The following is a 24,726-nucleotide window of genomic DNA, read 5'->3' on the forward strand; positions in this document are numbered from 1 at the left end:
ACAGGGTAGTTGGACTTTCAGAAAGCCTTTGACAAGGTCCCTCAATAAAGGCTCTTAAGCAAAGTAAGGAAGCAAACAGTAGGAATACATGGTCCGTTTTCACAATGGGAAGAGGTAGATAGTGGGGTCCCCCAAGGATCTGTACTGGGACCAGTGCTGTTCAACGTACATTCAAGGAGTAAACAGCGAGATGGCAAAGTTTGCAGGTGATACAAAATTAATCAAGAGAGTTAAGTCTAAAGCTGATGTGAAGAGCTACAAAGGGATCTCACAAAACTGGACAACTGGGCAGGAAAATGGCAGATGGAAATTCAGTGTTGATAAATGAAAGGTAATGAACATTGGAAAACATAATCCTAAGCATAGATACAAAATAATGGGGTCTAAACTAGCTGTTACCATTCAAGAGCGAGATCTTGGCGTCATCACCGAAAGTTCTCTGAAAACATGTACTCAACATGCAATAAGCAACAGAGAGTCCTGTGGTGCCTTTAAGACTAAACAGATGTATTGGAGCATAACCTTTCATGGGTGAATGCCCACTTCGTCGGATGCATATGACATTCACCCATGAAAGTTTATGCTCCAATACATCTGTTTTAGTCTTAAAGGTGCCACATGAGACTCTGTTGCTTTTTACAGATCCAGACTAACATGGCTACCCCTCTGATACTCAACATGCAGTGGCAGTCAAAAAATGGAACAATGTTTGGAACCATTAGGAAAAGGATAGATAAGACAGAAAATATCATAATGCCACTATATAACCCTCGTTTGCCCACAACTTGAATACTACGTGCAGTTCTGATTGCCCTATCTCAAAAAACATATATTAGAACTGGAAAATGTACAGAGAAGGGCAACAAAATGAGTATGGGTATGGAATGGCTTTCAGCTTAGGAGAGATTAAGACGACTGGGCCTAATCAGCATAGAAAAGAGATGACTAAAAGGGGATATGATAGAGATCTATAAAATTATGCATGATGTGGAGAAAGTGAATAGGGAAGTGTTATTTACCCCTTCACTTAACACAATGACAATAGGATGTAAGTTTCAAACAAATAAGAGGAAGTATTTCTTCACACAATGCACAGTCAACCTGTGGAACTCATTTCAGTGAATGTTGTGACAGCCAAAATATAACTGGGCTCAAAAAAGAATTAGATAAGTTCATGGAGGATAGGTCCATCAGTGGCTATAAGCCAAGATGGTCAGGGATGCAGCCCCATGCTCTGGGTTTCCATAGATCTCCAACTGCTAGAAGCTGGGACTGGATGACAGAGGATGGATCACTCTGTTCTGTTCACTCCCTCTGGCACTGGGCTAGATGGACCATTCGTTTGACCCCATATGGCCATTCATATGTTGTTCTTATAAGACTTGATAAAATTACAATTGCATTTTCTTGGTGAAATAATTTTTGTTTGGTTGGTTTTTTTTTAAATGAAAAATGAATTAGCTTGAACATGTTTAGCCAGAAAAAGCTTAGGGTTTGTCTCCACAAATGGTTTGCAGCAAACTGTAGCGTGACTCTACCCGGCACTTGTCTGCCACAGACTGACTGTTGGCGTAGGCCTTGCTAGTGCATGTTAACCATTTGTTAATGTGCTTTGATCTAGTCCCATTTCAAAGAGGATTAGATCAAAGCATATTAACAAACTGTTAATGCAAATCAGCAGAGTGTACTTGAACAAATTAGTCCACAACAGATTAGTGCAGGGGAGATTCACACCCCAGGTTCCCATAAATGAATTGTTTGTATAGACAAACCCTGTTTCTGGGCAGTACAGCCTTACAGAATACATTCATGTACAAATTCACCTCTTGTTCTACATATAGCAACTTTATATATCTGAATATACAGTACAAGTCTATCCTATTGATGCACCAAAATAAGACCCTGTATTAGATGAATTCCTTGCTCTGGCAAACACCTTGAGAGATGATTGGTAGCTTTCCTGAATGAGGAGTGCTGGATCAAACCAAAAAAACTAAATCTCCAGTGTGGTAGTTCACAGCCCCCGTTACTTAGGGGTTGTAAGAAAGCAGCGCTCGTACAAGAGACATGGGCACCATGAAACACTCTAAACAATCAGCTAGGATTGTATAATCCTAAATACATCAACTTTGCAGAGCAGAATGTTTTCTCCTTTAAGGCAGTGCATCCTTTACTGGACTCTCTTGCCCCCGATCAAAAGCTTCCAAGAGGGTTATTTTTATAGGGGACTATTGTGTAGCAGGTGAAGAAGGGTCAGTTAGAGGCCGTACGGCTTTGTGGCAGGGAGAGCAGAATTTGTGTTTAGTGTGCCAAGAGGATGGGAGTTAGGAGCTTCCTTCTATGTCACTTGGATGTCGTAAAATGTCCCCTGCCACAGACGCTGGGGTACTGCCAGGACCTTTTGCCCTTGGTATCTGGTTCAAGGGAAACCTGTCTCTGTGTGCTTTAGAGATTACAGCTCTGTAGTCAGAACAGCTGCAATGGCAGATTGAATTACGGAGATGCCCACTCAACTGACATTCAGCCATCCCATGACAGCAATTCCCAGGATGTTCCTCCAGAAGTTTGAGTCCCTCAGGTTTCCACTAAATGCACCAATGGGCATTACACTCTGGGCTTCTTTTCCATGTCTTAGTTTACGTGACCGTAATCGGTTGCATGGCTGGCTGTCACTTTTAAATCCAACTGTACCGAGGAGCACCGGTAATAGCACTGACTGTCTGAACGTAAGAGGCACTTCCAGGAGTTTATGGAGGTTTATTTTTTTTTAAATTTCCCTTGCGTTCTCAAAAGGCACCTGTTACAGCTTCTCCGAGGGACAAGTGAGCTTGGGTGGGGAACTCACATCTACATGTTCCTCTATTAAACTGAGGTCAGCAAGTGAGAACAAAAAACGCTGCTCCTTGAGGAAAACCTGCCTCCCCTCTCATGAAAAGCCTGAGCAGCCTTTGACAGGCTCCAAAGACTGGCGTCCATGAGCTGTCAAACCAAGGTCAGAAACAAATTCCAGGTCAGAGCCCTCCACTGAGAAATATATATTCTAGAGCTATAGGGGCCCTGGGCTCATTCCTGCTAAACGCTTTGGCCCAGTCTAGCGAAATGCTTATTACACGTGTGCTTAAAGTCAAGCATGTGAGTAATCCTATTTGACTTCACTGGGGTGGCAGGCGCTGGGGACTAGCCGGGGTGCTTAAAATTAAATACATGCTTAAGTATCATGCTAGATTGGGGCCAGAGTACTTTGCCATTTTCAGGATCATGCAGTAATGCTCCAGATGTTCTCAACTGGTAGTTTACAAACACTGAGGGCTTGTCTACGCAGGGACGCTCAGAAAAGTAAATCCAAATGAACTAAAGATGTGAATTTAAAGCACATTAGTTCAACTTCATTAATGAATTAAATCAAATTAAGGCCACTTTAATTTTGAAGTGTCCACACAGGGATTTAATGTGGTTTAACTAATCCACTTTAAAATTCACACTGTTAGTTAATTTGGATTATTTATCTGGAGTGTCCCCTTGTAGACAAACCCTCTCATTCAGTCCTGAAGTGGCCTTGGTGAAGTTTAGCTTAATTCTCTGCCATAGTGAAGAGGCTGCCTCCAATGATGCACAAGCCCTAAAACAGGGGTTCTCAGACTTTTGTACTGGTGACCCCTTTCACACAGCAATCTCTGAGTGCAACTCCCCTTATACGTTAAAAACACTTAAATATATTTAACACCATTATAAATGCAGGAGGCAAAGCAGGGTTTGGGGTGAAGGCTGACATCTCGCAACCCCGAATGTAATAACCTTGCGACCCCCTGGGGGTCCTGACTCCCCAGTTTGAGAACCCCTGCTCTAAACCATATGGAACTTTATAGGCAAAACCCGAAATCTCAGCACAAGCAAAGTGAATTGAAAGCCATTGTTTCCCCCAGCAAACTTTCGAGATTTTGCATTAACAGTGACTGTTATCAAACTTATTCATTTTAAAAATCTGTAGTTTTAGGGTTAATTATGCAAATCTGACTTTTGGAGTGAAGAGGAGGGAACTGGGAGTTGCATGCTAGGGCTACTGATTCATTCCAGCATTCAAGCAACTGAAGCCTAATCAAGAATCAGAAGTCAATGCTGTATTGTGCTGAGCTTGGAGTTTGAGGCACGGCTTGGTCCCATTCTGTCTTACTAGCTGGATCAGTGCTACAAAGTTTGTGTGTGCAAGAAAGAGCAAAATGCAGTCTTGTTAAATGCAGCATTCAAAGCAAGGAGGTGCTCCGGAGAGCTCAGCTGTAACACCAATAAGAAAAAGGTTTTTATATTGGAGCAATGAGGAATGATGCCCAAAGGGAATTGACGGGAAATGGAACAATTAACATGAGGTCTAATTGCTCCCCAGTTTAGTACTTTGTTGTAACCTTAGCTGAGTCTCTCCCACATGGAGTACTGTATACCTACCTGCCTTTCCTGAAATGTGGGGGAGTTAACAGGTTTTGTTCTGCACTGATACAGCTCTCTGGCCAAGGTGAGGCTGGCCCTGCTCAAATCAGTAATTCAAGATGGCTGCAAGATGCAGGAATACCCCAGCCTTGGCCCATTCAAAGCAGGCACAGAACCCACCCCTCACGGTGAGAAAGTGGTGGTTGTCTCGGTCTCCATAGCAAAGGAGAACCGCCTGTTCTCCCTGCAGCTCGACAGATGCCAGAGCCGCTCCTGGCTCAGGCAACCCAGCTCCTTGAGAAGCTTGAAGAGGTCGTTGCGGAACTTGACGCCAATGAAGGCATAGAGGAAGGGGTTGAGGCAGCAGCGGAAGCAGGCCAGAGTGTAGGTCACGTCGTCTGCCACGTCAAGCTGCTTACTCTTCTCGCACAGGCTGTCAGTATTGTTGAAAGCGGAGATGGTCTTGGCCAACATGACGCCATTGTAAGGCAGCTGGAAGACGACGAAGACTATCACCACAGCGATGATGACCTTGATGGCCTTGTTCTTCTCAAAGTTACGGGCCTGGAGCAAGGTCTTGACGATGACAAAGTAGCAGAAGGACATGACCAACAGGGGTACTAGGAAGCCAAAGACCATCTGGGACACTTTGATGCCAGTGTCGAACTTGTGCAAGTCGGTGGTGGCGATGATGGAGCAGCGGGGGGTCTCGGATGCGTTCACTCCACTGTGGACCAGTTCTGGGATGGAGAGGACAAAGGCCAGGATCCAGATGGAGAAGCACGTGATCTTGCTGATGAAGATCATGCGGGAGCGGAGACGGTGGGCGGAGGCAGCCTGGACAATGGAGAAGTACCTGTCAATGCTGATGGCCAGGAGCAGCAGCATCCCGCTGAAGAAGCTCATCTTGCAGATGCAGTAGACGGCTTTGCAGGCAAACTCCCCAAAAAGCCAGTACTTGGCTGCGCTCGTGGCCCAGAAGGGGAGCGTCAGCAGGAAGAGGATGTCCGCTAAGGCCAGGTTCAGCAGGTAGATGTCAGTCATTGTCTTGAGCCTCTTGAAGTAGACGTAGGTCAGCATCACCAGGCCGTTCCCCAGGAGCCCAACGAAGCAGATGAGTGAGTACATAGCTGGGAGGAATGCGGCGCGGAAGCTCCGGACCTCAGCCTTCTCACAGAGAGTCTCAAACATGTTGTAATCAACAGTGGTGTTGGAGTCATAGTAGTCAGTGACATTGTTGCCTGTGCACAACTAGAAGGGGAAGGAAACAAACACGCTCAAGGCCTTACCCTGCAATGAGGCAGATCCCTGGTAAATAACTCATTACAGGAGCCAGGCCTGAACTGGGAATGTAAAGTGAGTAAAACCACCAACCCTCCAAAAGCAGAGAAATCCCAGATCACTTCCAAGCCTTTCCCTGGCAAGCATCATGACCAGAGCTGGTCAGAGCTTTGCAGTCCATTTTTTTTTTTTTGGATGAAAAATGGAAATTCTATAGGAAATGCTGGAGTTTAACTAAAATTTTTTCATGTTTTTGTAGAAAAAACAGAAACCTCAAAAAAAAAAAAAATTCATACTTATTGGAACAAAAATGTTTCCTGACTAGCTCTGGTCACAAAGAATTTTCTGCCTTTCCTCCTTGAATGTTCACCCACACCCCTTCCCTTAAGATAATGGGAAGTGCCTATAAATGCTGGGAATAACAAATGACATGGAACAGACAGAGCGGTGTCATTTAATAATAGCTGGCTTTTATACATGGGGCCATGATCCAGGATGGGGACCCTAGGCACAACCATAAATACATACAATTAAAATTATATAGTGGCTTTTGAACTTTTGGGGGATTCTTAATGATGAAACTACTCAACTAGAATGATTGCAGGAGGAAAAGCAAGAAATCACTCTCGTTTAGCATTTTCATCACTAAGAATCTCCAAAAGAAGGTTCAAAGGCCACTATGCTTCAGGGGAGAAACAGAAGCGGTATCATGAAACACACAGCAACACGTCAGGGTAGAAAATGTATGCAATAGACCCTGTAAATCAGTGATTCTCAAACTTTTGGACTGGTGACCCCTTTCACATTGCAAGCTTCTGAGTGCAACACCCCCCTTATCAATTAAAAACATTTTTTAATATAGTTAACACCATTATAAATGCTGGATGCAAAGTGGGGTCTGGGGGGGGCTGACATCTCACAACCCCCCATGTAATAACCTCACAACCCCCTGAGGGGTCCCCACCCCTAGCTTGAGAACCCCTGCTGTACATGGAATGTAATGACCCAAGTGAGCCTAGTCAGGAAACATCAACATCCCTGTTCTCAAAGTGTCCTGTAGGTTCTTCAGAGACCACCCCCAAGGGCTAGACTTTTGGATAAAATTAGAATTGACCTTGACAGGTCCCTAAAGGCCAAACAAAACTGAACCTTAATTTGAGCAGTTCAAACTTTGGTTGGCGTAACACTTCATCGACAGGCAACTCTGCAAGGGGGAAAGCAAGAGCGAAACGGATCCTGTGAGGCTTCCAGCCCCATGTGCCAGGGCTGAGAGCCCTGAATCAGTTGCAGACGTGTGGGTTCATCCACATCCTTTGAAGGCAGTCAGTTGCTAATATCAGTGTGGCCTCTGCACCAATGGGAATGTTGCCCTCCTGAGCAGAAGACCTGCTGGCATGAGGTGAATTTGCAGAAAGACCTGAGGAGTGGCATTAGTCCAGACAAGCTGGCCAAAGCTTCCCTTGACCAAGAAAGCAGCTGGATGCTGGAGAGGGAGATGGATTCCTTATAGATATTCAGGTGAGACGGTCAGACTGGCACTGCCTGCAGCTCCTTCCTTAAAGAGGCTCTTGTTTCAAGTGCTGCACTCAGTGGTGCTGCCTGGAAGATTTTTTTTAAAGTTTCAGCCCATGGTGTATTAAAATGTTGGTGTGTTTTTTTAATTTAATCTGTGTGCAGGTGCGCTTTGAACTACTAGACTCCTCGCTCTGCTGGGACCGAATTTCAATGGCCCTCTAGTCATCTCACTAAAATGGAGTGTATTGTAGAAATGCCAGCATGCCCATCGATTGAATTACAAAGCAACATTTGAATGAACCACACTCACTTCATGATATGGAATGGAGACATGGCGGCATTGCCAATCACAAGTGTTCAAAAATTGAGTCAGGTCCCCCCAAAGTCATGAGATTGGCTTCAATTTGGGGGGGTGGGGTGGGGAGGAATTAAGGTTCTTATTTGATTTCTGGTTTTTGGAGCCTTGAAGGCTCACATTTTCAAGCTTTCCTCACCAGCCAGAAGGATTACAAACATTGGCTTTTTAAAAACGAAAGTGGAAATGCTCACACAATTCCATGATGCCGGAGCCGTGAGCTTCGTGATAGAACGGTGAGAGTAGCCAACACTGAGACAGCATTGGAAGCCCAGCTCTCCTTAGATGCTTTCTGGCTCTCCTAGATCCCAAAGCTAGATGGGGGCACTGTCCTCTAATCAGACCTCCTGTGTAACACAGGCCAGAGAACTTGCATAAAACTATTGCTACCCTTGCTCTCCCTGTTATGAGTAAGCCTGTGACGTAGCAGAACTGAAGAACTTTGGTGTGGTTATGGACAGGGCCCCTGGGGGATGACATGACTGGGGCTCCCCACCTCAATGACTTTCTGTAATAAAACAATAAGAGAGGGGCACTACAGCCCAGACAAAATCCAGTGAGTGAAGCTGCCAGGAAATGAGAGACACTTTCTCACTCAGTCTCCTGCTGCTTAACTCAAGTTCTGTTGCTTCTCTCTCAATTTGCCAGACTAGAGTAGCCTAAAGAACAGCGTGAGCTTGTGATAGCTGCACCGTGCTTTAATCTGTGCCATTAGTCTCTATTACCCTCCCTTCCTCTCTGCTGTATGCAAAGATGAAAGGCTTCCCCTCGGGGTGGCATCTGCCTGTCTTATCGCCGTGAATCTTAGCATATTCTTCGTTGCCGCCAGGCTTGGCTTTCACCACATCCTGCACATAATCTGAAGCCCTGCCACCTGGAGCGAAAGGGGAAAGAAACCCACCGCAAAACCTTCCTTGTTTCACAGAGCCCCTTGCAGAGTGATACTGTGGGGCGGATGAGGCGTGCTCCCAAAGATGCAGCAGTCCTAGAGTACTGGCACAGAGTTCACTAGCAGGTCAGAATGGACAGTTCAGTAATGCTAGATTCTTTTACGTTTCTCTTTTCCAGCTCTAGTTTTACTCTGAACTGGAGGAAGAGAATGAAGGAGGCGTTCATGGCAGATGAGGAACTCTTCCTCCTCCTGCAATGTGCCACTGATCAGGCCCCAATCCTGCAGCCCTTTCTCACATGAGCAAAGGCTGCAGTATCAGGTCACTATGACCAGATTTTTCCAAAGAGCTCAGCACCCAACAGGTGGGAAACCTGGCCATTTGTTAGGTGCTGAAATGGGAGCAAGGCTGTCGGCATGGAAGCCCTTCTGGACATCCCAGCCTTAATGGTCACTTTGCATTACGTTCATTATCTTTAGTTCTTTCTTTCTTTCCATAGATCCCACTGGCCCTGGACGGATAACAATTCAGATAGTTGTTCTGTGAATTCTCCCCACTTTGCTCTAGGTGGCCACCTGACAACCCTTTAGGATTCTAAGATGAAAAGTAGTTTCTATCAGAATCACTTTTGCTGCTGCTTTATCTATCGAAGTTATCCGGACCGTCACCTCTACATTCAGTGCATGAACACAGCTAGATTTCAACCAAGTCCCTTTTTTGTTTTTAACTTCTTACCTGGAAAATGAAGGGAAGACTCAAAACAGCTGCTACTTTCACCTGTTTACCTAGAGAAGGAGGAAGCACAATATTAATGGTTGCCATTAAGAGGGGTTCCCAGGTAATGTACATTTGTCCTGGAAATAAAGTTTGAAAATAGTCTCCAAGTTTTAACATAATACATTGCACTGCTATAGCCTCTCTCACCCATGAATCCCAAAGCATTTGACAAACCTTATTAAGCCTTGCACAGATGGATAAACTGAGGCATAAAAAAGAAGTTAAGGTCCTGATACTCAAAGGTCTTTATGTCCCTAATTCCCACTGAAATCAGTGAAAAGCAACAGAGGTTGCAAACAGAAGCAAAAGACCTTGCATCTGAAGAAGTGAGGTTCTTACCCACGAAAGCTTATGCTCCCAATACTTCTGTTAGTCTCAAAGGTGCCACAGGACCCTCTGTTGCTTTTTACAGATTCAGACTAACATGGCTACCCCTCTGATACCTGAAATCAGTGAGAGGCACCTAAAGACCTTTTGGCTTACGTGACAAACCCCGAGTCACATAGCAAGTTAGTATAAAAGCAAGAAATAGAAACCAGGTGAATGAAGTTAAAGACAGTTAACTTGTGCTTGGTTTATCACAATGTCTGGTTTATTTTTAGTTATTTCTTTACAAATAGCCTCTCTCACTTGCAGGGGACGAGGACACAGTCAGCAACGAGCCATGCATAGCTCATACAGGCCTCTTAATTGTGGGCTAAAGCTTACTTAATGTGAATTTAAAAAAAGTACAGCTGTGTCTGTGATAAATTTGGCCCAGCTGTTCCCTGACAGAAGGCTACAGAGCAAAGAACTGAGCTCACCTACAGGATCCATTTGACTGAAGCGGGCTGAAATTTATTATACTTTTCTAAGTGTCAGAGCTGACTTATGCTTTGAACTCAGAGATGCTGCCTGCTGAAGACAGGGAAGGAAAGAGTAAATTCAGAGCCAGGAGTGATGTGCTAGAGCAATCGCAGACAAGCAGCTCTTCCTCCTGTGGTTAACGAAGATGCAGAGGCCAGTGAAAGCATTTTGCTTTCCGCTGTTTAAAACAGACTCCGGTTTCTTACCTCAGCCTCGACATCAGCTACCTAGGTTAGAAGTTGATCCTGCAAGCCGTGAAAGTCCTCAGTTCCCTCTGGCTCTGAGGGGAGTTGTAGATGCATCCCATCTTGGGAGATACGTGGCCTCTTGGGGTTTATCTACACAGCCCATGGCAGCGAGCCTCCCAGCCCACATCAACAGAGCCCCTGCCCAGGGGCTCCTACTAGTACTCTACTGTGGAGTTGCAGCTCTGGCTCTGAAGCCCAACTTCCTCCCTAGGCTTCAGAGATATACCTACCTATCTCATAGAGCTGGAAGGGACCCCGAAAGATCATCAAGTCCAGCCCCCTGCCTTCACTAACAGGACCAAATACTGATTTTGCCCCAGATCCCTAAGTGGCCCTCTTAAGGATTGAACTCACAACCCTGGGTTTAGCAGGCCAATGCTCAAACCACTGAGCTATCCTGTGTAGACGTACCTTAGTATGACTGGGCCCTTCCCGCATCCTCTTAGGAGCAGGTGGGTTTGTTTGCTAGGACATCTGCAACCTCCTAGTAATATTTAGCACTTGCTTCACACAGGGATCAACCAAGTAATGACCCTGAGAGACAGACCCCATCTTACCAATGGGGAAACTGAGACACAATAAAGTCAAATGATTTGCCCAAGGTCGCTTAGCAAGTCACTGGCAGAGCCAGTGATGACCCATTGGTTCACAGCCCTTTGTTTCTTCCATAGGCTATGCTGCCTTTGTACTTTAAACCCATTCTTTACTGAGTTTGAATTATTCATTCACTCCCATTGTTGTTATCACCCTCCCCTGTGTTCAGCTCTATTCTTTCTCGGATTGCTGGCTGTTGTTTCTCTGCAGTGCCTTTGCAATGCCCGTTTGTGCCGCGTCTTAGCTCTAGGAAGCTCTTGTGCAATTGCTCCTATGCACTGGGAGAATGGAGATCCATTATTTCAGGAGTCCGTTGCCACACTGCCACCTGTAAGTCCTAGGTCTGTAGTACAGGGAACGGCCTTATTCAGATCAATGGTTAGCTCAGTATTGGGTGACAATCAGCAAAGATGTTGTAGATTGTTTCATGCTGATGTGAGACCAAAGGAGGCCTAGTCTTCCTATAGAGCGATGAGAAAGTCATGGTTCTCTTCCTCCCAGAGCCTTCTGTGAGCTTACCACAAAGTTTCTCAAAAGTCTAGGCCTTGGCTGGAGAAGGGACATTGGCAGGGAGGGCCAGGGCTCCGAGGTGGCACAGAGCTCTCTCCCTCTCTCTCAGGGGCTTGGCTGGCTGGCTGGTTGGTGCTCCCATGCTCAGGGTCTAGCAGGTCGCCATATGTGGGGTTGGGAAGGAATTTCCCCCCAGGTCAGATGGGCAGTGACCTTGGGAGTTTTTCCCCTTCCTCTGCAGCATGTAGCTGTGGGTCACTTGCCAGCTTCTGTCATCAAACGTCTGATATAACTGTGTGTTGTGCACACACCCTTCCCTCCCACAGGATCCAGGACAATCCCCGTCTGGGGGGTCCTAGACATAATACAGAAGCACAGACACTTTGGTCTCCATCTGTTTCTTTGACCAAACTACATGGGGTATCAGGGAAAGCTGCCAGAATGGATTAGACCAGTAGCCCATTCAGTCCGGTATCCTATCCCTGACGGTGGCCAGGACCAGATGTTTCCAAGGATGAAGTGTAACACCTCCTCCCACCTCAAAACTGGCAGCAGGAACGACTTCGCTCACCACTGAGAGCTGCTACCCCTCACTGAGAGCTACACCACCGCATATGGGGCAGGAAACCTGGAGGGTGCCCACCATCAGTTGAAACAGCTGGTGGAATTTAGTGAGGCAGAATCCAGTTACCTGGCTTTGGAGGGGACACGGAGGCAAACACCCTAACTCTTCCCAGAAGCCCAGTGGGATCTTTAGTGATTAGTGAGGCCTTTGTCTTTTTTTAATCTCCTCCAAGACCACACCTCCTGCAGCCTCCTAGCACCAGGTTAAGGCAGGAGTTCAGTAATTTAAAGGGTACTGCATCTCTCATCCAACCGCTGACCAGATCTGCCCACACTTAACCTCTGAGTGACAACATCACAACCCCACAGTGGTCTGGTTTTCGCTTTGGAGAGTGATACGGAACTGAAAACAAAAGTGACTCAACTAACCGTTTTTGGATAGCTCATCTACATAACTTTCCTTTAAAGAGCCCGTTTTAGGAGTTTTAGGAGTTTTCAGTGTTACTTGATTTCCAGTCCCAAGAAAAACTGCTTAACCCCCCCCCCCCCCCAGGGCAGCTGACAAGCCAGAAAGGACTGACTAAGGAGACAACTTCTTCCTACCTGGCTTTCCCTCACCGGCTTGTTGAGTGAGTTCCATTCTAAGTGTAGTGGGCACGAGAGCCCATCGCCCTATCTCGCTAACACCACTGCTGGGAGCCAAGCTTTCCAAAGCATTGGGGAGAGATGAAGTGGCTGGCAGGAGCGGAGTGGAAATAAGCCAAACTGCCCCTTGAACTCTGGAGTTTCATGGGCATGTTCACGCAAAAAGAGTCTTGTGGCTGTTCTTGGTTCTGGGTATTTTCCTAAAGTTTCATCTCTCAAAATACTAATAGCAAATCCCCCCTTGGAAGTCCCCGTAACAGCAAAACTCACAACCATGCTAAATAAATAAAAAAATATCCAGGGCAGGGAACTAGTTCAGACATGGGGTCCAGTGCCCCCCTCCAGGTCCTTTGGCTGTTTTCTGTACATGCTCTTCAACCACTCTGTTTTTCAAACGCACCAGAAGACCTGCACAGAGAGACTTCCAGCTCAGCCTGGTTCCTCTCCTAGATTAACATGGGAGCAGCGATGCCCAGCTGAGACCATCTCATCATGGTCCCTACCAGCCTAGCAGTGGGGAGGTGGGTCCCAGCTGAGAGCTCCTCACTCCTTCTGGAGACAAGGTAGGATGTTAAAAAATGCTTAGCATTGGCCCCTCTCTGCTCCCATTAAGTCACTGGCAAAATGCCCATTAATTTCAGGGGGCATGGAGGTAGGCATGAGTGCTTTAGGCTATTTCCCCCCGCACGTATTCATTCATCGTCTCATTGCACCAGGGGACAGATCTCAAACCAGATCAGGGAAGATTCTGCAGCAGGAGGAAAGAAGAGGCATTTGTGTTCAGCTGTACAACCTATGCAGAAGTAAAGAGATGGAATTAGGAACAGGAAACTTCAGGCTGAGCATCAAAGAAAACGCTTCCAGACCATGGGATGTATTTGGCTATGGAACAGCCTCCCAAGCGAAGTAGCAGAAACCCCATCAACTGGGGCATTTAAACCTAGACCGGATGCAGCCCTGCAGAATGGACCAGAAAACCATCCTACACGGACTCTTGCACAATGAACCACAAGTGACCTAACAGGTCGGCTCCATCCTCAGCTGCTATGAATCTAGGACTCATAGATTGGGGTGGGCTAAACTCTCATCCAGAGATGGTCGTTTTACACCCATTTTGCACTGCACCAGGTGCAGGGTAACAGGGAGTTGGCGATGCCACTGGATTTTCAGAAGATGGCTGGAGAAGACTTTGAACAGTAGCAGCAACAGACCCAATAAACTCAGCAGAAAACCTGCCTGGCTCTTATAGAGAGTCTACTCTGGGGCTATGGCCACAGGCGAATGATCCTCTCGCACTAGCCAGAAATACAGAACCTGAGTTTCAAAGTCAGGGACCTAAACCCACATTTAGACTAAGGGCACATTTACACGGCAAGTTCATGCAGTGCGGTTAGGCAGACGCATGGTAGATTTAATCTAGCTAGTGCGGGTAACAAGACGAGTGAAGATGGAGCCGTACAGGATTCAGTGTGGGCTAACCACCCCAATACAAGCCTGTTGGGGACCCTGGGTACATACCCAGGAACTGTCATGAGCTGAAATCCATGCCGCCACATCTGCACTACTATTGTCCTCATTAGCTAGATTAAAACTGGCACGGGTAGGCATAACTGTGTGACCAATCGTACCTTCGTGTGCGGTGTAGACATATCTACGGGCTAATGCAATGTGTGTTTGTGGGCTTATCTTCATGTGCAGTGCTGCTGTAGTGCTTTAGTGAAGACACGATTACACCAACGGGAGCGCTTCTGTCAACACAGCACTGTCTACACCAGGGGCCAGGTTAGGATTGCCAACCCTCCAGGGTTGTCCTGGAGTCTCCAGGCATTAAAGATGAATCTTTCATTAAAGATTATGTCATGTGATGAAACTTCCAGGAATATGTCCAATCAAAATTGGCAGCCCTAGGCCGCCAGGTTGGTATAACCATGTCGTTCAGGGGTGTGGATTTTTCACACCCTTGAGCCACACAGTTATACCGATGTAAGTCTAGTGTAGACCTGGCCTGGGTTTCAGATAGGGTGCCTGCTAAGGCACAAGCTGCTTCTGACGCCCCCCTCACTCTCTTCAAACTCTGTGACCTTCATGGAAACAACCAGTTTCTGAGAAAGAATGGTTCATCATCACTTATTAGCATATTTAGTCTCTCTCGTGGAGGTGTTAGTGCCCACAGCTCCCCTCTCTCTCTCGTTCTGTCACTCAGCTCTTGCCATCACGGCCTAGCTCCCTCATTTCAGTAGCGAAAAAGACCAGTCAGGCAAAACTGGGCCTTTCATCTCAGGCACTCGCAACACATCGTGATAGCAGCAAGAAATAAACTCTCTTTCCCCACCCCCTCATGGAAATTGTGAGCCGAACGAGAGGGCTGCAGAGATAAACAGATTAGCAGAAAACTCATTCTAAAAAAGAGTAACTCGTGTTTTCTGCCATAAGCGCTGTGTCAGTAATAACCCCTAAGCCCCAGGCTGAAAAAGCACTTGAGCATCGGAGTCGTCCCAGGTTTCAGAGTAGCAGCCGTGTTAGTCTGTATCCGCAAAAAGAACAGGAGTACTTGTGGCACCTTAGAGACTGGGAGTAGTCCCAGTGGCTCCAACTGTGCTGGTGGTAAAGTTAAGCCTGTGCTGAAGTGCCTTGCGAGATCAGGTCCTAAGTCCCTTGAGCCGGCGCTTGCTACCTTAAACAACTGAGCAGGGATTTGAAATGTGAGTACATTTCGCAGTCTAGGGTTTCTAATCCATAATCTAATGTCTTGTAGGCTTTCACAGGGCATGGACAATGAGGTGACCTCCCTGTCGGCTCCCCATATTTAGTTAAGCAGAATGGCATTCTGCACCTCTCTCCTTTCCCTGCCACGGCTCAGGAACCTCTATCCCTGAACGGCACAGGCCCTACTCGAAGCACACGTGTTCCGTGACAGTTGCCCTAGACCTTGCCCGTTTATTATTCGCAATCTATGTTCACTGTGGGCATGTGCTACTGGAGTTTCAAAAACTCCTTAGCGAGGAAGCATGGTCTTGTGATTAAGACTGGACTGAGATCTAGGAAACCTGGGTTTGTTCCCCAGCTCCACCACCATCTCCCGGTGTGACCTTGGGAAAGTCACTTAATTTTTCTGCATCTCAGTTTCACCATCTCTGAAAAGGGGAACATACTTTCTTGTATCCACCTTTTCTCTGTCTTGCCTGTTATGGGTGGGATTTTCAAAGAGCATAAGGTAACTCAAAGATCCCATTGAAATAGTTAAGGGGCAGGGACTGTCTCTATATGCATGTACAGCACCTACACAATGGGACTCATCTCAGCTGGGTGTCACGTTATTGATTTGAACTGGGACCATATAGAACATGGTTGCAACCAAGTCCTGTAGTGGCACCAAATCTTGTATAAAGGGGGTCAAATGAGGTGTCTAAGACAAGGTTATGGTTTGCTGGTTATAATTATGCTGTCTAGATGTGTGTATCAATTTTGTAGTTGAAGTTATGAATATTGGCTCTATATTGTCTGTATTTCAAACTTATGCTATGCTTCTGGGAAACTTCCCAGAGAAGTTGGTGTTAGCTCTGCCTAGCCTGCTTGATGGCTCATTAAGGACCATCAGCTATACAACTGACCCATTGAGAGAAGGCAAATACGCCTTGTAACTCAGAAAAGTATGCAGGGACTGGCCCATGTGACTCTAGACTCCATTTTGCTGTAATTTTCCACAGTAAGGACAAAGAGGTATTCTTACACCTGGAAAAGACTATAAAAGGCTGATGCCTCTCCTCCATCTGGTTTTCAATCCTGCTTCTTACCTCTGGAGGAACTTTGCTACAAACAGAAGCTCTACACAAAGGACTGCATGACCCATCCCAGCTGGGGATGTTCCAGAGACTTGATTTTGAACCTGCAGTTTATTCTCTCTTTGCCATTACTGTATGTAATTGATTCCATTTAACCAATTCTAACTCATCCATATCTTTTTCCTTTTATGAATAAACCTTTAGATTTTAGATTCTAAAGGATTGGCAACTGTGATTTTTGGGTAAGATCTGATTTTGTATATTGATCTGGGTCTGGGGCTTGGTTCTTTGGGATCGAGAGAACCTTTTTTCTTTTACTGGGGTATTGGTTTTCATAACCATTTGTCCCCATAACGAGTGGCACTGGTGGGGATACTGGGAAACAAGTTTCTAAGGGAATTGCTTGTGTGACTTGTGGTTAGCCGGGGGGAGGGGGGGGAGACCAAAGTCCTCTTAGTCTGGCTGGTTTGGTTTGCCTTAGAGGTGGAAAAACCCCAGCCTTGGGCTGTAACTGCCCTGTTTGAGCAATTGGTCCTGAATTGGCACTCTCAGTTGGGTCCCGCCAGAGCCGCATCATTACACTGGGGCATTTAGATGCTTCTGTGAGGCACGTCCTAATACCATCCCCTAGGCTGCTGTGCTGGCAAAGGACTAAATGCACAGAGAAGCCTTTTAACTCCCTACTCATTCCAGACTTTGACTTGAAAATATGGCATGAAGATAGGGCAGCAGGACCCGCCTTCCATCTCAGAGCACAGCCCAACCATCTACTGATGCCATGAGGCTTCGCTGTTCTGTACTCTGTGGTTTCTGTAGCCAGTACCTCAGAACAGAGCTTGCCCTGAATCTGTACCACACACTCACCTACCTATAGCACTGACCAGCCATTCATTCCCAGAACATTATCAGGTGTCTTTCAATCCCACTTTGCTTAAGTCATTTGCAAAGTGGTTCAACCTTCTGATGGCAAAACTGTTACCATTCTGCGTTCTCTGTTATGTTCTCTCCCCCACCCCCACCTCTCTTTGCCGCCTTCATTCATCCTGGAATGATGTTTTGCAAGTGTTTTGAGCACTAAAGAAAGTGAAAAGAAGTATGTTTAAAAGCAAACATCAGGAGGAAGGAAATTACTGGAGTACAGCCTGGAGTCTGAAGGATAAAAATATCTGCACTCTAGCTGTTCAGCCACATCTCTGACCCCCTACTCTAGTTTCCTCTGATTAACCCTGTGGCTGCAACAAAACCACTGAAGGCAAATCTGAAATAGGTTCTTGCGAAGCAGACCTGAGCTATAATCAAGCACTCAAGGAGAGTCCTAAAGGTTGACAGTAACAAGCTGCAAGTTCTCTCTCTCCAGGAACAACGCGGATGCTGTATTCCCGACAGCAGACAGCGCCAGTGCCTGCTGCGGCTCACTTTGATGCTTCACAATGAAATAATCCATGGAAATACAACTCCAACTAGATTCAGTCCCCCACTGAGTGAATCCAAAACAACTCTGCATGGATCCAGGGACCTAAAAATGCTTTGCAGACCTTCCTCCATGGAGCATGATGAGGCCCCTTTGAGAGAGAGACGCATTGTAAAATTATCCCCATTTCACACATAGGGAAATCAAGGCAGAGAGAGAGGAAGTGACTCACTCAAGACTGCACAGGGCGTCTGTGGCAGAGCCAGGAACAGAATCCAAACGTCCTCGCTCCTACTCAAATCACTACAGTGTGTCAACGACACCCGGGAGAAAGGGTCCTCTTTGTCATTTAAAAACAGGAAAATTAAGTAGTTTTAAAAATCTGGTTAGCGAGATGGTTTCCCCCGTTTGTTTTAAGATGTGAAAATCAAGGAAAATTAAAACAATTTAAAAAGGATATTTTAAATAGAAATTTTAAAAAAATATTTCATTGTAATGCATGGCTGCTCCTTTCCTCTCAGCGTCATTTGCAATGACCAGGGGAGCATCCCTAGTAGCGCAGATGAGAACAAGAGCGTATGGGTATATCCAAAGGATGGGGAAGATGCACTCACCACTGTCCATGGTCTGCCTTCTGTTGGCGTTACAATCTCAGGGTGGGTGAAAGCACCATATACTCCAGTGTGGTGTCAGAGTGCAGCATTTCTTGTGAAGAGCCCCTTTTGGGGAACTCTGGCTTTTATACACGACATGCTTGGAGGCTGCTGAGATTTTGATCATGCTCCTCCTACTACCCCACTAAGCCATCCTACAGCACAGAGTGCTTCTTTTGCACCGCTATATTGCCGAGTGGAGCTCTCCCCAAACAGAGTTCGGTAACAGCAGAATCTGGCACAAGAAGATAGTGGCTGTATCCAAGAGGAGAGGGTTTGTTATTCCTTTGTTATTTCGCTTCCCTGTAATTCATCCACACTGAGGTGAGAATAGACTGCAGTACATTTAGCACATCTACCAGAACCCTAGTACTGATGAGAAACAGAAAAAAAACCACGCCTCCGCCCCTACCGTCTTTTCCTGGGGAAAGCACTCAACAGCTACGTGGGAAGGGAACAAGTTTTCTCCAGTGGTTTGTTTACAGCGAGGAAGCCAAGGTAAATCTATCTAGGTTATTATATTGGCTCCCATCACCAAGCTGATCTCCCCCGTCTCTAAATGCTCAACAGCTTCCAAGCCAGCAAACGAATTTCCTCCTCCTCTTATTATTTCTCTGTGGTTTGCGTTATCATCTGCTAAATATCTCATCACACACTATCTGCCTCGAAAGTCTCCGTGGATATGTGATTCCCCTGCTCCTTCCCCACCACATCATCACTCCAGGATTTCAGAGAAATCAAAGGTTCCTGACTAAAGGTCCAGTTTCCGCAACAGTGTCCTCCCCTCCTTGTGGGACGGTGTCACTGCAGGAGCTTTGGACTCTGAAGGTGTGCCTGCAAGGGGGGCCATGATACCGGCGAAAGAATGACACTCAGGCCTGAGAGTAAAAAAGTAAGGCTTTACTGAAGGAAGAACTTACACTCCAAGCTGCGAGGGGAGTCCCAGGGCGCGCAGAAGGGCTGCAGGGAACTCTGACCGTCCGGGACAGCTGGCCAGGTAGGACTCCACTGAAGGGAGTCCGCTGCAATGCTATATCCCCCTGCGCTTATCTCAAGGTCACATGGGGTCAACAGCTGGCTACATTCATTGCATTCATAAATCATACATATTATATAAGCTGACCTGTTTACAGACAAAAACATGCTGAACTATACCAAACTACATTTTGGCAGGATCTGCCGCACAAGGTTCATTGCATGGCCTTCAACTGCACAGCCTGCATCTTCCGCTCACATTCAGTCACATACTCGGTCCGTCACTTAGCTCCTCACCAATCTTCCGCACCCTTTCCCCTACAGAAGGATATTGTATCCCTCCTTTGGCCTGATCCTTCCTTCCTGGCCGCTCCCTCCAAGGCCCCTCAGTACACAGGATGGACACCAGGAGCTTCCCGAGCATACTGCCTCTGCAGAACTCCTGGGGCCTGTGAGCGAGCATGAGGAGATGGTTCCTCCAGGTTAACAACGAGGCACACTGCAAAGGTGGAGAGAGTGGGAACTTTGCACTGCGGTTGCCCGTGCTGGACTGTATCACCTGCTCTTTGGAGGGACTTTGTTCTTAAGGGTTGTCAGTCCCGTGCTGCTCTCCCCTAATTGCGCTTTGTGTAATCCTAGTTGTCTCTCTCACACAACGGACCAAATAAATCCATGTTGCAACCCCAGTGACTTCAATGCATTTACACCTAAGATGAATTTAGCCCAATAACTAGTACCATTACACTAGCAAATCCAAAAGTTGTTATCCTGCAAGCATTATGCTGATGGATAAGGGAGGGAGAAGAAAAAAATATTCCCAATAATTTCTGTGCCAACTTTGTAAAATTGCTTTTTTTAATCAGATACTGCACGTGGCACGGCCCTGAAGTTTTAATCAGTCTTCACTTGGGACGATCTACAAAAATTCACTTGTGGCTTCCTAAGCACATACCACCATGATGCAAGTCACACTAGCTCTTTCTCTCTCCCTATTTCTCTAGGTATATGTAGGTCCATTTAACAACTGAATCTCTGACACTTTTTACTTTGACTACACAACTTGCAGAAGCAGATGTGCTACCTTAGAGATTCATCCCTCCCCCCTTTTTTTTTTTTTAATACCTCTTCCTGGAATGAGGGCTGAAGAGGAAAACCACATTTTAGGGCAAGTAAATATTTAGAAATGGTAGGTGGAAAGGTTTTGACATACATAGTTGACTTACTGTATATAGAAGTGAGTTGAATTGGTAGGATGGTCACATTCTTCTGAACCCTCTCTTGGCCAGCAGTTACCAAATATATAGGAGCCAACCTGAGCCTAATGCAGTATCAATAATGAGTAATTCTGGCTGCGGTCAGAGACAATGAGAGTGGGGCAGCCAAGCAGATGTTGCAGTGTCTTCTGCAGCTTCCTGTATGTTTTTCACATGGGTTATCTTCAAAGCTGTCGCTGCTGCTCCAGGTTAAATGATAGGTTGTCAGAGACGAGTGAATCTATGTAAATAACTTTCTGCAAGGTGCGGCTAGAAATGTTAAAAATAACAATGCACAATGTGTTTTCAATGTGAAATATCATCACCCCCGTTGCTTAGCAGCCACGTTCATGTATTTTTCCAAAAAGGAGATTGTGTTGGTGACCATGAGCTCAGAATCCTAGCAGACTGTTATTACGGTCTTATCTGCAAGCACGGGTACACTGGTCCCTCGGTGCCCCTCCTCCATGATTGTCCTGTCCAGGTTACCATACTTTACAGACAAAAACAGCACGGAAGAGGTTAACGTCCCAATGGCAGATGACTGATTTCAGTAGTCAGGTGTATGGAGATGGATGTTCTGTAGGGAAAACTGATAAAGAAAAGTATGGCAATCTGGTACCCCCACTATTCCTCTGTTGTCCTTGATGCTACTAACTTGGATCGAGGGGAGTCAGAAGGAGGAAAGCATAGACTAGGAGTGCTCCCTTTACTGAGGAGATGTGTCTGCTTCTGTGCTCAGTGGTATGGTTTCTTGCTGCTCCTTGGTTATCATATGACAGCACTAGCTCAAAATGCTTCTTACCATTTTTTAGGTAGCGGGGTCAGGACAGGGGATCAGGCCCTTCCTCCCTGATGTGCTCCAATGCACAGCGACCCATGCTTTTCTTATCTCCAGGCTGGAGGCTACTTGGAAGCTTCTGCTTGTGAGTGGAGGATCATATAACACCTACACTTCCCATCCAGTTCTGGGTGCAATTCAAAGTGTTGATGATTACCTATTACAGGGGCTAAGCTGACACTTGACATTCAGATTACGTAAAGTTTTAAGAAACTTTTCATGTTGGGCCTGACCCAGTGAAGTCACTGCCAACTGGCCCTTTAGGAGAGGAGAGAATGTACTACATTAAAATCCAAATTAACATTTTTTTCAAACAAATCATAGGAGAGAGAGGATTCAGGAATTGACAGATATCATTATGCTAGAACCATCTTTTACTACTGCCAATCAAGACTGCAAGAAAAGAAGAAGAAATCAGCATTACAGTTCATTGCATGAAAACCCAATTCTAAATCTGGTTGGGATTTTCCATTAAAATGATATTGTGGTAGGAACCCCCCCCCACACACACACACATACACTTTCCACAAAATTAGAATTTTCTACAGGAAATTAAAAATAAATCTAAACAAAATTTGGTTCAACCTGACCAGAAACATTTTAAATTTGCTGCAATGAACCGAAACATTTTGTTTTGAATCAGTTTAACATTAAATTGAATCTGCCTAGGATGGTGTAGTTCTTTAGGGGAATTGTAGTTCAGATACTTCATGTCCCCATTCTCTTCTATGAACTGTATTTCTTGGCTGGACTATATCCCCATGATGCACTGAACCATGTGATGCATCACGGGAATCAAATACCTGCAGTGCATCATGGGAGATGTAATCTGGCCAGGTAGCCTGGCCCACAGAGAGTAATGATGGCAGAAGGCACCTGAACTACACCACTCAAGAGGCTCTGTGCCACCACAGATATTAAACTGTATCTGCATATCTGACTCAAAAGGAAATGATTCAAGATTTCCAAATCAACATTTTTCTGAATTTTTCACTCCACAAAATTTTTTATTATTTTGATTTTTTTTGTCCCAAACCGATGTTGAAATATCAGAATTTCCCATCAGCTGGAAATTCCAATTTTTGCTCACTGCCACCTATTTCCATGTACTGAAGTGCAAAGAATTAGCCAAATTGCATTTCATGGATCATCTCATAAAATGCACTGAACTAGCAGCATTAACAAATCCTTTCCAACTACGGGATTGAAATCATCCCAGCATAGAGTACGGCTAAGTATCAGAAAAAGGGTTTCATATTGCCAAGTAAAACGCTGAAGGACAAATTCAAATCTCAGACATACTGGTCCCTGCCCTACCTCCAAGCCCTTTCTGTATTGCCACACATTAAGGTACTGTGGAGAAATGCCTCTTGATATATGGGAGCCCAGACTACTATCCACCCTTCTGGGCCCTCTGACCCAGCTTGGAAGTTTCTCCCCTAATCACTGAAGGAAGCCCAGATTCATCTAGGCTGGGAAATCAGTAGGTCACTAAGGGGGAGAATTTCCAAAACCACTTAAGTGCCCAACTCTCACTGATTTTCAATAAGAGTTGGGTATCTAACTGCCTTTGTCATCTGCCCCCTAAATGAAAGCGCAGTGAAGCACCCGAAACTTAGGGAGAAGATGGCAGAGTTGTCTCCACAATGTGCGCAGTTACGCTTTCTGTGCCGGAGAAGCACAGAAAAATTCTCTATGCAAAATAAGATACACAGGAGAGCCAGAGTGTCACATCTCTGGATTATCTCACTAGAAGTTTTGCTTCTAACTTTCTAAATGTCCCTGCCAGTTCTCAAGCTGGTAATACAGAGTTTCGGGGAGGGGGAGGAGAAAACCACCCTGGAAAAGTTCAGTTTCACTGAAGTCAGTGTGCCCTTCTAACAAACCAAATAGCAGAAGTGAAATCTCGAGGGAATTCTTGACATTAAAAGCCAGGGTGAGCTGGCATACACCAGCCAGGGGGTAATTTTGTGTTTTTAGGGGATATCCTGAAAGATCATGAGAATATTCTCTGCTGATGTGGCTGTTACAGTCTCAGCCATCCACACGAGGGAAGAAGCAAGCACCTGTGCAGCGGGCACATCTTGCAGATAATCAGAGCCAGGCAGTTCGCCAGAAGGATTCTGAATCCCAGCTAACCACAAAAGCCCATTTGACTCAGCGTTCTCTGTGGGCCCAACACACGTAAAGGGCACATACATGCGGTCACTGGGAATCCACCTCCCTCTCAATTATGCTATTTTGCTTCTCTTCAGTTCTCTTTTTATTTTAAGTAGGAGGAGTTTGCTGTGGGATTATATTTACTGTGCATTTTAGGGAATAATTTAGCACTCAAAGCAAGAGATGAGCATCAGGACTCTTGCGTACTGTTCCTGATTCTTCTACTGACATGAGCAAATCACCTGGCAAGCTCTCTGCACATTTACCCAATGTCCATATGCTAAGGAAAGTGGCTCCCAGACTCTCCCCTTTGTGTCCTATGCACTAAGCAGAGCTGCTTTGGACAAAGCTGCCAGGCCTGTAGCTGCAGGGAGGCCAAGGGGCCCAGGCTTCCCCAGGAACGGGATTTAACTAGCAGCCAATGTAAAGCCCAAAGAGCTGGATAAATGTGTAGAAAACCCTGAGTTTTAGTTCTGCACATTGTAAAGGCTTTATACAGCTTTCCAGACAGAAGTCTGATGCAAATCGATGAGATGGACAATGGTACAGGTAGGAGAGATTCACCAGAGCGAATATAGGACTGCAAGCAGGCATTGTTCTTTATAATTTAGGTGGAAGTAGTAAACAAAGAGACGCACGAAAAACTGTTAATAATAAGCACCAATATGGTGAAGTAGTTGACAGCCCATTGGGTGTAGATGGCATACAAAAGATGGGCTTTGAGCTTCATTAAAAAAAAAAAAAAAAAGTTGAGGAACAACTGAGACAGCTCCAGAAAGCTGGCGTGCTGGCAGCAAAGAATGAACCTCCCACAGGAGGATGAGAGAGGAGATATTGAGAGGAGGCCAGACCTGGCAGAGCACAGGGTGGTTGTAGAGTTTGTATAGAGATGAGATCACAGGGATAGTTGGGGCCATGATGCCTATGAAGGACCTGGAAGAGAAGGAGCATGGTTTTGTAGATGAGGAACCAACAGAGGTCTTCCCAACACGGGTATGAGGGTG

At 45.8% G+C, this 24,726-nt stretch overlaps 1 protein-coding gene across 2 annotated transcripts; it reads right to left on the minus strand.

Annotated features, from left to right (window-relative positions):
- Positions 1–773: 773 nt before the first annotated feature.
- On the minus strand, positions 774–21,982 carry CCR7 (C-C motif chemokine receptor 7). 2 transcript variants are annotated; one of them, XM_034756222.1, is made up of 3 exons: positions 20,692–21,982; positions 9,199–9,248; positions 774–5,673 (listed from the first exon to the last, which is right to left on the minus strand). In XM_034756222.1, the coding sequence occupies exon 3, from the start codon at positions 5,611–5,613 to the stop codon at positions 4,606–4,608; it is 1,008 nt and encodes a 335-aa protein (XP_034612113.1). In that variant the 5' UTR covers positions 5,614–5,673; positions 9,199–9,248; positions 20,692–21,982; the 3' UTR covers positions 774–4,605. The 2 variants fall into 2 exon arrangements, with proteins under 2 accessions (XP_034612113.1, XP_034612112.1); XM_034756221.1 differs by lacking the exon at positions 20,692–21,982 and adding an exon at positions 18,455–18,551.
- Between the last annotated feature and the right edge of the window lie 2,744 nt (positions 21,983–24,726).

Source organism: Trachemys scripta, chromosome 23, assembly GCF_013100865.1.
Source record: "Trachemys scripta elegans isolate TJP31775 chromosome 23, CAS_Tse_1.0, whole genome shotgun sequence".
NCBI lineage: Eukaryota > Metazoa > Chordata > Testudines > Emydidae > Trachemys > Trachemys scripta.

Coding starts and splice junctions, on each gene's coding strand:
- CCR7 (XM_034756221.1), bottom strand. Junction 5,674..9,198: donor GTCTTCCCTTCATTTTCCAG/GTAAGAAGTTAA, acceptor TTCCCCTTCTAG/TTGTGCACAGGCAACAATGT.